The following is a 17,569-nucleotide window of genomic DNA, read 5'->3' as shown; positions in this document are numbered from 1 at the left end:
TTTCAGTTGCAACTTAAAATTGTTTAAAAAGCAGGGGTTTTCCATAACCAATCATGGAACTAAAATTGTAAAGTCTTGTTCAGAGTCTTGTTTGATAAGGTGATTTCACCTTATCATAATGATTATAATTTCTAGTTTTTTTTTTTTCTTTTTTTAAGCAATGTTTAATCCTTTCATTTTGCAGTAGTTGTCATTTCACAACCATTTTAAGAAGACTGTAGTGTTTATGTCATTTCACTTTGATAATATTATTCTAAATAACTTTGCATCAATGTTAACAAGTAGTTACCTGATTATTTTTTCACTGTTAATATAATCACACGCTGATCATACACTGTTAATATGATCACTGTAATTTTTCTTGTCAGTGTTAAATTGGTATGTTTAATGATAATTTTTTTACTTTTATATCATTCTCTAAGTATTTTGGATATGTAGTTTACATAAAAATATTGCAAGTATTTACTCCTGTGGTTTAGTTTTATAGTAATTAATTTTTTGATAAAAATCGTTCTTTAATTTATTATTTTTAATTAGTGTGTGTGATTTGTTGTTATTTTCAGGGCAAGGATTCAAACGGACTCAGTATGTTGTATGATTTCATTAATTTTTACTAATGTTTTCATTAATTAATCATAACTGAAATATCTTAGGGAAACATTACTTGTTCATACTGTCAGTCGGGGTTTTAATCTACTAACACTTGTTGAGTAATCTATTAAATGTAATTCTTGATATGTAATCATTTAACAAGGGTGTAGGTTACTGATTAATATTAGTTTAATTATTTTGTTGAATACCATGTTTGTATTGTTCCACGTTAGTATTTGTAAAGTACATTTGCAGGTACCTCCTGTAACAGATACCTACAATTCTTCAGTCAGCAAACTAAGTTTATAATGGAGATAATGTGTATTAAATCCATGTTATACAATATAGTTTTTGGTATTGCTAAAATCTTCTTCAGTATAGAAATTTATATTTACACTTGAATATAAAAAAACAGTAAACTTATGGTTTGCTTTACATTTTATTGTTCAGTAACCACCAAATCACCAGTTCTTTCTGTTTTTATTTTTGCTTGAAGTGGCAAAAGTCACATATTTTACTTTTATGCACATACACACACACGCACACACACACACACACACACACACACACACACACACACACACACACACACACACACACACACACACACACACACACACACACACACACACACACACACACACACACACACACACACACACACACACACACACACACACACACACACACACACACACACACACACACACACACACACACACACACACACACACACACACACACACACACACACACATTTTCTAGTTTTTAAACTGAGTAAAATTTTAATTATTGAAATATTAAATTGAAAAATATATATTAATCATTTTTGTGAGCTAAATATCATTGTAAATATTTAATTTTATCTTTAAAAATAAAAATAGCTGATCCGATTTGTGTAGCTCTTTTTAAGAATATCATATTTACGTATTATATTTCATAATTAACCAGGAAAAAAATTAAGAATGTTTTGCAAATTATTCTAAGAGAGACTGGAATAGATCACATTCTCATGTTTCCTAACGGTGTTAAATAGTTTTTTCTAGGTAAATATTTGAGGTAGTTGTTACAGGATATTTCCAACAAGAATTAATCTGAAATTTTTGTCATTTATTTTTTAAAATTTTGTGACTTGATTTGTTTTTTTGGATACACATACCCACAAATAGCTTATGCTATTTCAGTACACAGTGTTTTGAAAATGGTTCTTTTGTTTTATATTTTTTTTAAATTTTTAATTATTGTAATCTTAGAGGCCTAAAATTTTAATTTATCCATGTATTGTCAAAATTTGTTACATACTAATAGTTTTTTAAAGTTGTAAGTGTGTCTTTTAGTTACTAATAATATTTGCTATTGCTGTTATGACATATTTTTAATATTGTTTTAATTATTAAAAAAAAAAGGTTAAATTTTCTAATTTTTAATAAAATAATAAATAAAAAGGACCGAAGAAAATAAAACATAAAGTAAAATAAAATAATTCAATCATTCAAAAAAGCATTAAGATACCAAGCAAGTAATTATTTTTAATTAAAAAGTATTTTAATTTTGTGTAGCTGGAATATGATAATTCAGAGTTACTAGTGTAGAATTTTGAGAATAATTTTTATTGCAGCTTTAAATTTATTAACAGGTAGATTTTTAAAAAATATTATCATATTTAGTTTATGTGAGTATGTGCTTTTTAAAGTTATAAGAATATTTAAAATCAAAATATATTTGTTTTAACACAGTTTTATTGTAATATCTTCTTAGATCTAATTAGATAGTTTTATATATTTAAGGTTATACAATAAGGTTATACGTTATACAAGCAGTAGTAGTAAATATTGAGGACATTTTTAGGAATGCATTATTGCCTAATCTAATTGGCCATTTTGAAGTACAGATTTATTTGCAATATTTTACTGCTTTAATAACCTTTTAACTGAATATCTAGGTGGTATTAAAATTTTGCAGCATGTATTACCAGGTGTGTAAATATGAAACTGGAATTTTTGTATAGAAAATACACTTTTATTGCGTGAAAGGATAAAAAAAATTTATTTGAAATATTGTTCACTGCTAGCTATACATGATTCCCATCTGACAATTTATGAATGCCACACCAAAAAAACTGTTGCTCTTTTGAGGCAAACTAGTCATTGAGCCATTTTCATAAGAAGTGAAGCACTGTTCAGCAAGTGCGTGTCCCATCAACGCAAATAAATAGTAGTCAGATGGAGCCAAGTCTGGTGAGTAAACCACATATGAAAGTTTTTCCCAACTGAATGCCTCCATCATTTCCTTGACCAGTTTTACTGTGTGTGATGGTGCATAATCATGAAGCAAAATCACTTTGTGTTGCCTTTTTTAATATTCTGGTCGTTTTTCATGCATTGCTTAATTCAAATCGATTATTCGTTGCCGGTAGTGTTCAGTATTAATGGTTTCGCCAGGTTTTAGCAGCTCATAATAGATCACACTCTTCTGATCCCACAAAAACAAAGCATTGTCTTCTTTCCATAGCAATTTGGCCTTGAAATCGATGTCAGTGGTTTGCCTGGAGTTATCCATGATCTTTTACGCTTAAGATACTCTAAATATATCCACTTTTCATCGCCTGTCACAATTTGATGGAGAAATAACTTTCTTTTGTACCTGGCAAACAGCATTTTACAAGTTTTTTTTTGGTTTTCTTGCTGTCTTTCATTCAGTTCATGTGGAACCCATTTTCTCATCTTCTGGATCTTTTCCATGGCTTTCAAACATATGGAGACGGCTTCTCGTGTTACATTTAATTGATCTGCGTCGTTGCATTTGAGCGTCATCCTCATCCAACAATGCTTGCAATTTGCTGTCTTCAAACTTTTTCAGTGGTTTTTCACATTCTTCGTTTCGCATGTCAAAATCGCCACTTGAATTTTTTAAACCACTCAAAGCACTATGATTTACCAAGAGCGTGCTCATCGTAAGCTTCAGCAAGCATTCTATGCGATTCTGCAGCAGTTTTCTTTAAATGGTAACAGAAAATCAATGTTGTCTGCAAATCATCGTTTGTAGATACAAAACTCGACATGTTCAGCGCTAATTAAAACTATGCTGTTGTATGAAACTTGTATTGTGAGTTGAAAATCTTTGTCAGCTGTCAAAGAAAGAAAATGGCGCCAATGATGCAGTTTGAGGGTAACTATGATGACAGCTAGGGCCATCTATGGGAAAATTCTGGTTTCATATTTATACCTGGTATATAGCAGTTCAGCAGTTATTCCAGTGATTTCACTGATTTGTTTTTTTTTTTAGTTCATCATTGTTGTGAACCTTCATTGTATACACTTGTTATTGACTCACCTACTCCCAAAGAAAGAAACTTTTGGGATGTAATGTCAGAAAGTAAGATGGTTAGGGAATTGATCCTCTGGGCCCAATCCAATATTCAAGAAATTTTTCTTGTAGGTAGTCGTGAAAAATAATTAAACCCTGGTATGAAGGTGTGTTATCTTACTGAAAGTAAACATCCAGTTGTTGATGTTAAGTTTGTAATATTGTTTACTTCTTTTAATATGTTTGAGGTAGCAGTAGTTATTCTAGGTTCAGCAAAGAAGAACAGTCCAGTTTTCCTCATATACCACTCATGTGCAACACACATTAACTTTTGGACTGGCTCATTAGTTCTCTCAAACTGTAAAAGTTTTATTTTGACATTTGGATAATTAATATAACTAGAAACGTGGTAAGTTGTTTATCAAAGAAGATTATTATTTCTAAGAAAGAGTTGTCTTCATCAATTTAGTCAAGGACATTTATAGTAAAATGAATTTGAATTGTCATTAACTATTATTACATGCAAAAAATGGATTTGTATGTACGAAGTTTAATCACTTATGCATAATTTTCATTACCATTGTTATGTTATTCCCAATTTTCAAACTTATACGACAAGTCAGTTTACCCAGGTTTCTCTCATTCAATCATTAGCAACTTAAGAGATTAAGTCAGTTTACCCAGGTTTCTCTCATTCAATCATTAGCAACTTCAGAGACTGGTGGTCTGCCAGCATCTTTTTTATTTTTGAATTTTCCTGTATTTCTAAAATGCAGATAGCAACATTTTAAGGGGTCCTTATAAGCAGTGTCATAGTTGTACTATAAATAAAATAAATAAATAAATTGATTTATTTCCTTCTTTTGATAAATATAAAAAATACAATGATGACTTGAAAAATTATTACATTACAGCTCATCAAGTTTATTTATTTACAGTAGGAAAATATAGCTAGCCTATGCTTTGTTATTCAAAGTAGTCAAGCCATTATTTATTTTGTAATTAATATAAATCAATCAATATTTATTTCCTAATTACAACTGTAATTAATCTTTCTAAATTAATTTAAGATAAATTCTCAGATATTCAGTTTAAAAAAATAAACATATTCTAATTATGTACATAGTCAAAAAATTCTGGGTTAGTTATTAAAAGAGGCTAAGACGTTGTTTTTACACAGAATTCTTTTAAACTACCATTTTTTTTAATAAAGTAAATGATTATGATATTCTGGATCTAAGTATTTAAAAAAAATTGCCTGAAGATTGTTATATTAATTTTAGGAATTTAGAAAGTTTTTATGCATACTTCTTGTTTTTGTGAGGTTTGCTCTTTTGTCTCTTTTCATATAGCATAATTTTAATACTTTATAAATGAATAAATGCTAAGTAGGTAATATATAACTGAATATCAATAAATGATAATATCAATAAATAACTGAAAGAAGCTTTCTTTTCTATATATTCTTGGAATAATACATAAAAAATGATTTTGAGTTACTCTTAATTTACCAATTGTAATATATTATAATATAATTTTAAACTCTTTGATGGAAAAAATAAAATGATCTCACCTAAGAAATGAATTTGTGTCTGTGAAATTTTCACTCCAATAAGTCTAATGAAAATTTAAAAAAAAAGTTGCTGTTAGGTCTGACCTCTGGAGTACCCTACTTTTAATAAATAGAGAAACTTAACTTTTCTCATGTCAAAGATGTCTGAACAATTATTATAAATTTTTGTTTTCATGAGACCATAGAACGAATGTACATCGGTTTCTCCTTTCTGCTGCATGATGCCATTTTGGTACAGATTCTTCTACCTCATCACTACCTTTGTTTGGTCAAGATTGACACAATCGTACAGCTGTTTTATCATCTGATACAAAACAGAGGTTTTTATCCTAATCTGTTCTTTTTTTTTATTAATCTATGGAATGTGCTCAATAATTTATAACTGCTTGGTACTACCTCCTAAAATATAAAGTACCTCATAAATAATGATGAATTTTTTGAGGTAAAATGAATGGTTGCTGTTTTATTGTTGTAACTAATTTATTTATTAAAATATTGGTTTACATTTTCTTAGTTTGTGTTTGAAAAAGTTTAATTTAGCTTAATGGATTTGTTTGTGTTATTGTGATGAAGTTTTAACCATTTGGTAACTAGTGGATATTGAGATGTTTGTTGATAATATGCTACCATGATGTCTGTCATGCAACTGTGGAATTGAGGTTGGAATCCAAATAAAATAATGCTTTATTATAATATTTACTTGTTACGTGGTTACTTTTTCCATGCAGTTTGTATACTTGAATGTTTGGTTGCTAGGTTTATTTTGTTGTATATTAAACTCGAGCTAAATTTTTTTTTGAGTTTTAAAATTTATTTTTTAGTGTGAAGAAATCTTCCAAAGATGCACTCTTGTTTAAAAATTGGTAAATTTGTAGTTAGTACAATCTCTGTATTTTAGATGTTATGTATTTGTATTAGTTCACTTATATATGGTGAAATTATACTCTACATTTTATTATTACATGTTAAAAATAATTATAATAAAAATATGGATTTAATAATCTTTTCAGTAGACAGTGGTAATTTTCTGTGATCAAGATTTTTTTGACTTGAACTGCATTGTTTGTTGCCTGGTTATAAAGTTGTGGAACTGTACATGATATTCTTGAACTGCTCTGACACAACTCATTAACAGCCAATGAAAAATAAGACTGATAACCACTACAGGTCATCCAAAACAATTGAAAAATATTTTTTTAAATTGATTTTCTGTTGTTATTCCAATTTTATTAACCATACAAAATAACTTTTGAAATAATTACTAGTTTCTAAAAGTAAATTACACAAATAATTAAAAATTATCAGCATTTTTTACCTTTTAGATTATATTCTGAATGTTCTGTGAACTGAAATGTAGAAATTTTTTTTCACTTAATCTTTTCTGTTTAGTATTTGTGGTCTTTATGCTTTCAATAACGTGTTATACAATGGAAAAATCACTACAATTTGAAAAATGGAATCAAGTTTGTTGCTTTCTTAGTTAATTGTAGGATAGAATAGATCAATACTCTTAATATAAATGATCATTACTGTTTATCTTTAAATTGATGGGGTTGGTGGGAAGTTTATTATTTTATACAGGCAGTTTGATAGATTACATGTTCTAGATAAATGATTATTAGATTGTCATTGGATTACTTGTTTTGTGCCAGATATTTAAATAATATATTCCATTACTACTACTCATTCATGTGTGCTATAAATAATTTTCATTGCACATCAATGCATCCATGGCAGTGTATGATTTAATTTTTTAACTCATTACAAAAAAGTATTATAAGAGGTCAGTTCCTAAATTTTCTTGTTCTGTACTATTTATAAACAGTAAATTGCTATTCCTTAATTGCTTCAGAATAGGATAGCAGATTTTCTTGATGAATTTAAGCTTCCTCATGTGAAATTTCACATTTGCTTTTGATTATATGCTGGCATTAAGTGCAATCCTTACTGGATTGATACTGCATACATCTATTTACCCACATTCCCTTCAGCATTGTTGATCTGTTATATAATTTTAACTTTGGTGTTTCCAGTTTTCTGTTTGCTCATGTTATAACTGACTCGATTTGCTTAAAGATTCCTGATAAAAAATAAACATTATTAATGTTAAGAAACAAATATAAAAATTTCATTTTAAAAATTCTTTGAATTTTAGTTGCAGTTATAATTCCAGCAGCTAGTTTTTACTATTTTTACAGCATATGATAATTTCTATCTGCAATTTCAACAGATAAAAATATAGAGATGAAACTTAAAGGATAGTCTGAGAATGTATGCTAGCTATAACAATTCTTTAGAAGATTTTTGTTGGTTTAATTTAAAACAGTATTTAAAAATTCAGCAATAATTTTTTATAGTAAAACTGACCTAAATAAATTTTTGTGTATGTTAATTTTCCTGTTATTGGGAAAAAATTATTACAATATATACACTTTTCACAAAAAGAAAATGAAAAAAAAACTGTTTTTGATTCTCACAAAATTTACTTTACAGCTGTTTTGGTACACAGTACTTTCCTCAGATGTTAAGTACAGAAGACCATATCCATAGATTATATACACTTTTGTATGTTAACTAATATTAACTTTTGTTTAAAAGCAATATTGCTTGACTATTAAACACGAAAAAACCATAATCTTGACTACATGAAGAAGTTTTATTGAAATCAGGATTTACTTTACAATTAATAACTCTACAAATATATTATAATTGAGGTGATTGTTGTCACTATATTTTGTGTCAATTCAAAACACCAGAACTGGTCCAAGTAAATACGTGGAGATTGTATTAAAGAAAAATACACCCTGATATTTGAATACATTCTGTTGGATTAAGTGTATTCTAAGATTAATTAATTAGTTTCAAAGATCAACAGCACTACAGTACCAAAAAATAGAAGTATTGTAAAAGTTGTCACCCCCATCTAGAGACAAGACATTCTTTTATGTTTATTCTTTGAAAATTCTTTATCTAAATTTTTCTCAGATTTCTTATATAATGGAAATTTTTAGAAAAATATTTTCTAATGCTCTTGGGTAGTTTATTTTTCTTTTTGGTAATTTTCATTAGCATTAATTTAAAATATAATTTGCATTCCATCTCCAATCTTTATCATACCGCACTGGTTGCAAGTGGTTCATAACTAGACCATTTGATGTGCTTGTTTGCCTCACAAGCAAATAAGTGACTTTATTGTAGTAGTTCCAAACAGTAATGTTATTTTAAATATGCTAAACCATATGCAATGTTATATACTACTAAAATTATGCAATACAAAGTACACAGTGATCTAGTATATAATGTTTTACACTCATGTTATGTATTACAAAACTGTATAAACAGCAACACTAATTAATAATCCCCTTATTAATATCTCTATGTGTAATAGCAGTAAAAGGTTCATTTTTACAGAAATTTTGCCCTTAGTTCATTTCCCCATTATCAAAATGACCACCATTCTTTTTATGGTTTTTATTGATTTATATATCCGTTTAGTTGAAATAATGGATATAATGTGTTCAGTAAAGAAAAGGGTATATTAATTTGTTGCTTTACACTATTTGTCCCGGTTTTTTTTTGGCTTTGTTTCAAGAAACAAGAGACACCATTCAGTGCTATTTTTTCAGAGAGTAATGATGATATTCACTGTATGAGGTCTGTTCAGAAAACAACCAGACTACTTTTTTACCTTTATTATTAATTTGACAGATTATTGGTCCTTGTCCCCTTCAAAGTACTCCCATCCCCTATTCACACATTTTTCCTAGTGGTGTTTCCACTTCGCAAAGCAATCCTGATAGCTTCATTTGAAATGGCATTTAAGGTCTGTGACGAGTTTGCTTTATGTCATCAATAGTTTCAAAACGGTGTCCTTTCATCACTCTTTTTTAATTTTGGAAATAAGAAAAAATCGCAAGAAACCAGGTCTAGCGAGCTGGGAGGCTGAAGGAGGACAGTCATCTGATTTTTGGACAAAACTGACGAATTGATAAAGCTGACTGTGTAGGCGTGTTGTTATGGTGAAGGAACTGTGAATTGTCTCACCACAACTCTGATCTGTTTTTGCACATTTTTTCATGTAACCATTGTAAAACGTATTGATACTGCAAAGAGTTCACTATTTTCACCTTGAGGCAAGAATTCGCAATGCACAATTCCATTGGAATCAAAAAAATAGAAAGCATCACTTTGACACTGGATTGAGACTAACTCGCTTGCTTGAGGTATGGAGATCCTTTGACAATCCATTGTGATTTGAACTTTTGTCTCGATGTTGTAGCCATAAACCAGCTTTTGTCTCCTGTTATAATCCTTTGTATGAATATGTTTCATTGTTATCAGCTTGTTCAAGAAGTTGCTAACAAACATCCACTCAATGGTCTTTCTGCTATTCGGTCATCAAACGAGGAACAAACTTTGCTGCAACTTGATACAGGTTTAATTTTTCAATCACGATTTACATTGGTGATTTACACACACTAGGTTGTTGATTTTCTAAACATGGGTGTCATCAGTTGAAGTCGAAGGCCTTCCTGGTTGAGGGTCATCTTCAATTGACTGATGACCACTTTAAATTGTGAAAACAATTTGTAACATAGTATATGACCCAGAGCATCAGTCCATAAGCTTCTTTCAAAAGTTGAAATGTTTCTGTAAAAGTTTTTCCCAGTTTCATGTAAAATTTTACATTGTATTGTTGCTCCTGAAAAGCACACATTACAGAAATCGCTATTAATACTTAAACTCATTGCACTCATAAACAATAACACGGAAACTAAACGAGATATCAGCAATCCAAGAATATGTGATTACAGAGGAGGTTATGTGGAACACAATGCTGCCAACCGCATGTCACTAAATATCTTCGTTGATGAGTAATTAAAAATGTTCGGTTATTTTTTAACAGACCTCGCACAGCCAGTACTTGTGAACATTGTAAATGTATTGTCACTTGTGTATTGATTACAACTTTACATTGTTACAAATCCACTTTTTATTTCCTTCTTCAGTTTTATCTCGGTTATTTTTTAATTTGTACTATTTAATGTTTAATATCACAACTTCATCATTCAATATGTATTATAAGATCTAGGTGGTTATAAAAGGGGTGATGACACAAACTATAATTGTTAAATTTGCTTTCTTGATTTGTCTGTCCTCTGGGCAGAGAATAGTCAAAGACAAACATTTCAGGTTTATTGGTCTTCCTCTAAGAATTCTTGTTTTGGTTTTCAGAAGAAATTTTTCATATTTCATATTGTTCATTGTGGTTGTGCATATATTTAAATTAAATAAATATTTTTTTCTTTAAGAATCTCTTGTTTTATTTCTAGCTATTCCATAAAATTAATTTTAAATACTAATATAAACCCATTAAAAAGTTAATAGTGAACTTTTTTCTAAAATTTACTCAAGTTTTCTGTTTTATATTCTGAAAAACAAGCGATTTTTAATTTGCTTTTGACAGAATGAATCATGATTATTTCATTCTTTAAAGTTAGTATCATTGCTTCTTATACTCTACTACTATTCTAAGCAAAGTAGCCAATAAGATAATTTTATACATGATTCATTTTGGTATACACCAAATACAATTTTATTTGTATACATGTTGTTTTACAGAATACAATGATTATAAATTACCTGATTCAAATTTTTCTAAAGTAGTATTCTGAAGTAGTAGTATATAATACTCAATTGATAATCATTTGATAAGCTATTACAATCGCTTAGCTCATTGTCATTCCTTTCACTTGAACAATCATGATTGCTTTGTCTTAAATAGGGTGAATTATCTCCTCTGGAAAATGTATTAATCTGGCATATGGTTCACGTTGACCTATGACTTTCAGATATAAAACACCACATGCCAGAGAGAAAAAATAGTATAGACTGACTTATTTTTGCTGTATTTTTTTATTTACTGTAGCATAACATAAATCACCAAATTTAGAACATAAGCACTGAAAAAGTAAATAAAATTCAAAATCAGAGATAGTTAATACTTTTTGGTGCATGGCTGTTCAGCAATTGGTAAATTTAGTGTAGCAAGTAACATCTATTGTCAGGTATGTACAGTATGTGTATGTATGTTTGTAATATTTTTTATATATATATTTATTTAAAACTGATGATCTTATTGTAGGTGACACTTTGGAAGTATATTAGTTTCTTTGAGGAAAACATTATTTGTAATAGTTTTGTAAATGCTTTGTATTAATAATGCTATTACTAAAATCTGATTTTAATAATGGAAAAATCAGAATAATTTCACAGGAATATCTTTTCATTATGAAAAATATATTATATTTTTTATTATTATATATTACATTACTTTATGTTAAGTCTGTTCTAATGTTTATAACTTATTCTTACTTATGCATTAATTTGTTCAGCATTATGCTTTATTTATTTTTTTGATTTTATGAAATCAAGAATCTCAATCAATTTACTAAATTTCCTCCTGCAAAAAGGAAGAAAAATTGAAGTTTGTATAAATTAGTGTATGTATTATTTATAGATAGCCTTTTATTTAAAAGTTGCCCCATTTTCGTAATAATTTTGTGATTGAAGAGAATCTCTAAAGATATACAATATTTGAAAAGCTGCTATATGGTTTTTTCAATTTGCTTTTACTAATGAAGTATGTATATAGTTTCCATTAGTGTTTAATTCAATCATAATCTGTATTGACACTTGTAGAATTTTACAAATCAGAAGATCTTTTGCTCACTTGGGAATGATGTGAGAAATTTTAACATCTAGGAAAAAGAGCTTTTTCTTTCTTAGTTGCCAGATTTATGTGATGTTAAGCTGATGTTCAACCAGTTTATTATGTACTGAAAATAAAAAATTGAAAGTTAACTGAGTTACAACTAAAAACAAATTTAGTTTTACTCTGAAATACTTTAATCCTCTGTAATTATCGTTTTTCATTCTTATAACTTTATATCTTCCTGGTTTAAAACCTGGATGTTGATAATTGAAGACAAAGTAAATCCTTTTTTTTATTATTTTTCATTTGAGATGACTAAAACCAAAATCTCAGCAAAAAAAGAAAAAGATTAATATATTAAGCACTCTGTTACTAACTCATTTCAGTCTCACCATTCAAAAAGGAAATAAATTGAAAAAAGAGGTTAAGGTCTGTCATACCTAATTACCCATTTCAATAAACAAAATGAATTAACACATTTAAAGAATTAGAGGGGTAGTTTTTTCCCAAAAGGCACTTTAGTCATTAGGTAGTACAGGACAGAAAACAACAGTCCTTGAACAAGTTCTCCTAATGATCATCTGTAACTAGGCCTTTCCTTCTAAGGTTTTTTCAATTTGCTTTTACTAATGAAGTAAGTATATAGTTTCCATTAGTGTTTAATTCAATCATAATCTGTATTGACACTTGTAGAATTTTACAAATCAGATCTTTTGCTCACTTGGGAATGATGTGAGAAATTTTAACATCTAGGAAAAAGAGCTTTTTCTTTCTTAGTTGCCAGATTTATGTGATGTTAAGCTAATGTGCGTGCTATGCAGCACGCACATTCTTAGAAGGGAAGCAAGGATAAAAAAGGCCAGTTGGTGAAAAAGGATATTGGCTATTCAAGGAGGAACTATAAAACGAGAGAAATAATCTAGTACCCAAAGGATCACTTCATTGAGTTCCAGGCAGTGAACATCCAACATACTCCTTGGAAATACATATATTTTTTTAAAGTTAAAATTTAAAAATAATTCCAGTTCAGTGATTAATGATTTTGAATTATCAGCTTTAATAACACTGCTACAAAATTACTCCAGAATCTTGAGGTGTTGGCTAGATGGTCAGATTTCTTCAGAAATGCCTTTCCCATCCCCAGAATCTGCTTGACAGTACCTTGCAGTATTTTAAGATAATTTCTAAATTTTGAGTAAATTTACTTTATCCTATTGTTAATTAATGTAAAGTAAATGTTGAAAAAATATTTAAATATAGGAATTACATTACATAAAATGTTCTTATGTGTTGTATTTATACTTGTGGAACAAATGTCACATCCCTTTTCTATTTTTTGTTTATTTATGGTAGATATTGTAATTTTGATATATAATAGAAACTTATGTGAACTCACTGTATCTTTTAACATTGTATAAGAAATGATTTGAAATTTTTTTACTGTGCGTTCAATAAGTGAAGTTGCCCATTTTTTCAGTACTAACAAGAATTGTTGGATTTTATACATTAGGTAAAATAACTTATAAATTTCTATGGGATTATTTTAGTATCTTTTTTAACCTTAAATTCTGAATCATTCCTAATATTTTAAGGTAAATGTACTAGGATATACACTTATATTAAGGTTGTAATTTAGCTTATATCAGAGTATACTATGTAAATTTAAAAACATATTGTTCTTCCTCTGTGTAAAGAAGAAATTTTATTTTTGAAATTAAATTTATTTATTAGAACTCAATTGATTTATTTGAAATTGTTTGATTATTTTATGATTTTTTTTGTAATGTTTTAGTTAATTAGTGTTATTTTCTTTATCATCTAATAAATAAATAAGTATTGCTGTTGTTTTTTATAAATATTTTAATGTTGTATAGAGTTTTACAGTATTATTCCGTTCCATTCAACTTTTTCAGGAAGCTTGTACCTGCTTTTTTAATTTATTAACTTAATTGTTAGTAATGGTTATTGTTAATTATGCTAGTTTAGATAATGGATTTTTTTTAATTGAAAATTCAGACTATAATATTTTTTTTTAAATCAAATCTAGTCTTTACTAGTCATGATTTACTACAAATTAGAATTTATAGGTTTTATGTAGAATTAAATTTTTGCATCGATTTTAAATTTTATTTCAAGAGAAAAGAGAAAACAGTAGACTAATTATACTATAATGTTTTATTTTCAATTGCTGTAAATTATATGCATTAATGTACTGTGTTCATTTTAGTTAATTAAATGTTGGTAATAGTAGTATAATTTTAAGGGATAATAAATTATATTTACTGGAATTTATGCATAATGGTTTTTATTTATTACTGCCATACCATATATTTAATTTGTTTAGTTTTTGTTTTTATTTTTTTTTAAATTGTATGACCATATATATAATATTTGAAATAGCCATGAAGTAAATCAAAACTTTATTTTTATTATTAAATTTTCTCTAGTTTAATGTAAAAATTATATATTAGCAAAATGAACAACAATAATTTAGGAAATCGTTTTATGTTGACATTTTCAAGAAATGCTATTTTTAATAACAAGCAAAGTATTTTTGTTGAATTTATCCTGGATATTAAATTCATTATAATGAAACTTTAATGTTAAAAGTGAAGTAGTAACTTCAAATCATTTATTCAAATCAGAGTAAAATAATTATTTACATATATGATCTATTTTGTATTATTAATAACGAAAGAAATTTTGAAAATAATCATTTAATGTAGTGTTTCATGTCATAATTCACACATAATAGTTTTAACATTCATAGTTCACATTCACCCTCACAATGGTTTTAACAATAATATATCGATAGTAGTATTTCATTTAACTACTAGTTCTTGTAAAGTCATGCAGAAATGTTAATTAATTTATGATTCAGGTAATGAAGATGTACTAAATATGTTTTGTGGTTAAAGGATTAGCACAGAGTGGAAAGGAGTGGTGAATATGTAGCTTAGGTACTGTTAGTACTGTTAGAAACAGTCAACTGACTGATGAACCAAAAAGAAATTAATTTGCGTTAGTTTGAACTCTGGTAAAATATATGTTTTTTTAGTTTTAATGCATCTTACTTATAATAATAATAAATTTAATATCCAAAAAAAATCAACTTTAACATTGTTTTTAAATAGCATTTCTTGTAAATCTTGACAAATAATCATTTCAAACTGAATTTAATTTTATTAATAGTTAGTGTGTACTTTAATAAGATTGGCCAAATTCTTGTGTTATTGTATAGTCATCAGTTAATTCACTACTGACTTCGTATAATGTATGTACATATCCCAGATATTATACAGAGTATAATTTCATTTTTTCTATAATGAAAAAAGTTGATATAAACATGGGTCCGGAAATGCTCCGTTAGCAAGTTATGGCTAGCAAAAGATTTTGCCCTGATTCCTGGGCAAAGAGTGAAATAAAACCATACTGAATTTATAGGAATCCAAATTAAGGGGTAAACTGTATGGTTTTTATGACATAAAACAGATTTGAGAACCATATCTCCAGTAAATTTCATAATCCGACTTAAAACAGAAAAAATTGCCTAAAAGCACATTTTTTTTACATTTATAATACAAAAGCTTTGTTAAATGACTAATAAATGTGTAAAGATTATTATAAAAACTTATAGAGAATTTAAATTAGAGAAAATTAGCGCAAAATAGCCCAATAAAAAACAAATGCAACTTCAAGAAATTTGATTTTATTACTTAACGTATGAAAATAAAGGGATTTTACATACAAAGCATGTTTGCTTTCCTGTTAAGTACAATGATACAAAAAATTGTGTTGTATTAAAGATAAAATTTATAAAATAAAAAAACCATTGCTAATGTTATTAGTACAACAGTTAAGTTTGTATATCTTTCTGGAATTTACTGTCAGATTGAAAATTTGAGAACTTATGATTTGGTAACAAAATTTACAACAAATTCAACAATGCATTTTATGTCATGTCATCAGTGCACTGCATGTTCTGCTTTAATGCTGTGAATTATTGCTAGTTTAGTGTAGTGTAATTAAGTATGTGTTGTGTTTTAATTGGTGTCATACTGCAACAATGGCTTTGTTATTTATGACTAAGGAATATGCCGATATGGTATTTATCTTAGAGGTGTGCGATTGAAATGCTACTTCAGAATATCAAAGATGTTTTCCCAACCCCCAGAGTTCCAGATCCTAAAACAGTTAGTGGAACATACCATATGCTACGAGAAGCCAGTACTCTCCCAGCATTAGGAATCACCGTGACCATTTGAAACCATTATTAAGATTACTCACTGCAGTCCGGGTGTTAGTACACAATGCCTTTCCCGGCGATTTGGAGTTTTCCTGTGTTATGTTGTGGAGGACACTTTGTAACAACAAACTGTAACTTTACCATAATCGAGTACAAAATCTTCATCCATGAGATCCTCCTCTGAATTTGCAATATGGTAGCTGGTTGAATATGAACTGCTGATTGGACAGGGACAGGTTTATTTTATTTGCTGATGATGCTCAGTTTACTCAGGATGCCATCAATAACCTTCGTAACAAACACACTTGGGCAGAGGTAATCCACACACGACAGTATAATGTAATTTCACATAACAATTTAGTGTCAATATGTGGTGTGATGTAGTTTACAGTCAGCTAATTATACCATATGTTTTCCTAGGACATCTAAATTCTGACATTTACTTGGTATTCCTTAGGGAACAATTGCCGCTGCTATTAGATGTTCCACTAGTATCAAGAAACTATACGTACTTTCAGCATGATGGCGTGCCTCCCAACTTTTCAAGTGCCATATCAGCATACTTAAATGAGCAATTTCCAGAGTGATGGACTGGCCGTGGCAAGCCGCAATCCTAGCCACCAAGATCACCTGATCTAACACTTTTTGATTTTTGTGTGTGGGGTTGGATGAAAAGTATTGTGTACAAGAGAAAAGTTCATATGCATGAAGAGTTAGTTGCTCATATTACAGCAACCAGGATGATTTATTTCCTTAAGTTGAGCAAAATGTCATGCAGAATTGCAGAGAATAATGCTAGCAATCCAAAAGAGTGTAGTCAAATGTATTGAAGTAGGGCAGATTTTTGAAAATTTACTGTAATGTATCAATTACATAATATTATTTTAACATTATATCAATTGTCCATTACTTCATTTTCTGTAATTGATAATATTTCAAAGTTTTCAGACGGCAGGTGTTAATAATAAAATAAAATTTCTTGGAACTTACTTTTTTTTTTATTGGGCTATTTACATCAATTTTTTCAGAATTAAATTTTCTATAAGTTTTTATAATAATTTTTACTCATTTATTAGCCTTTAACAAAGCTTTTATATTATAGATGTAAAAAAATGTGCTTTTAGACAACAATTTTTTT

The 17,569-nt window shown here is 28.4% G+C and overlaps 1 protein-coding gene across 2 annotated transcripts in view; it reads left to right on the top strand.

The window, feature by feature from the left end:
• The window catches only part of LOC142326280 (uncharacterized), a 70,749-nt gene extending 69,595 nt beyond the window's left edge, over positions 1 to 1,154 (top strand). For both annotated transcript variants that reach the window (XM_075368639.1, XM_075368640.1), the window contains exon 12: positions 564 to 1,154. In XM_075368639.1, the coding sequence (XP_075224754.1) occupies positions 564 to 598 (35 nt within the window). In that variant the 3' untranslated portion in view covers positions 599 to 1,154. The remainder of the gene's footprint in view (positions 1 to 563) is intronic.
• Positions 1,155 to 17,569: the final 16,415 nt, after the last annotated feature.

This window comes from Lycorma delicatula, chromosome 6, assembly GCF_047948215.1.
Source record: "Lycorma delicatula isolate Av1 chromosome 6, ASM4794821v1, whole genome shotgun sequence".
Lineage (NCBI taxonomy): Eukaryota > Metazoa > Arthropoda > Insecta > Hemiptera > Fulgoridae > Lycorma > Lycorma delicatula.
Note: the sequence above shows the minus strand (reverse complement) of the source record. Positions and strands in the feature narration are given on the sequence as shown.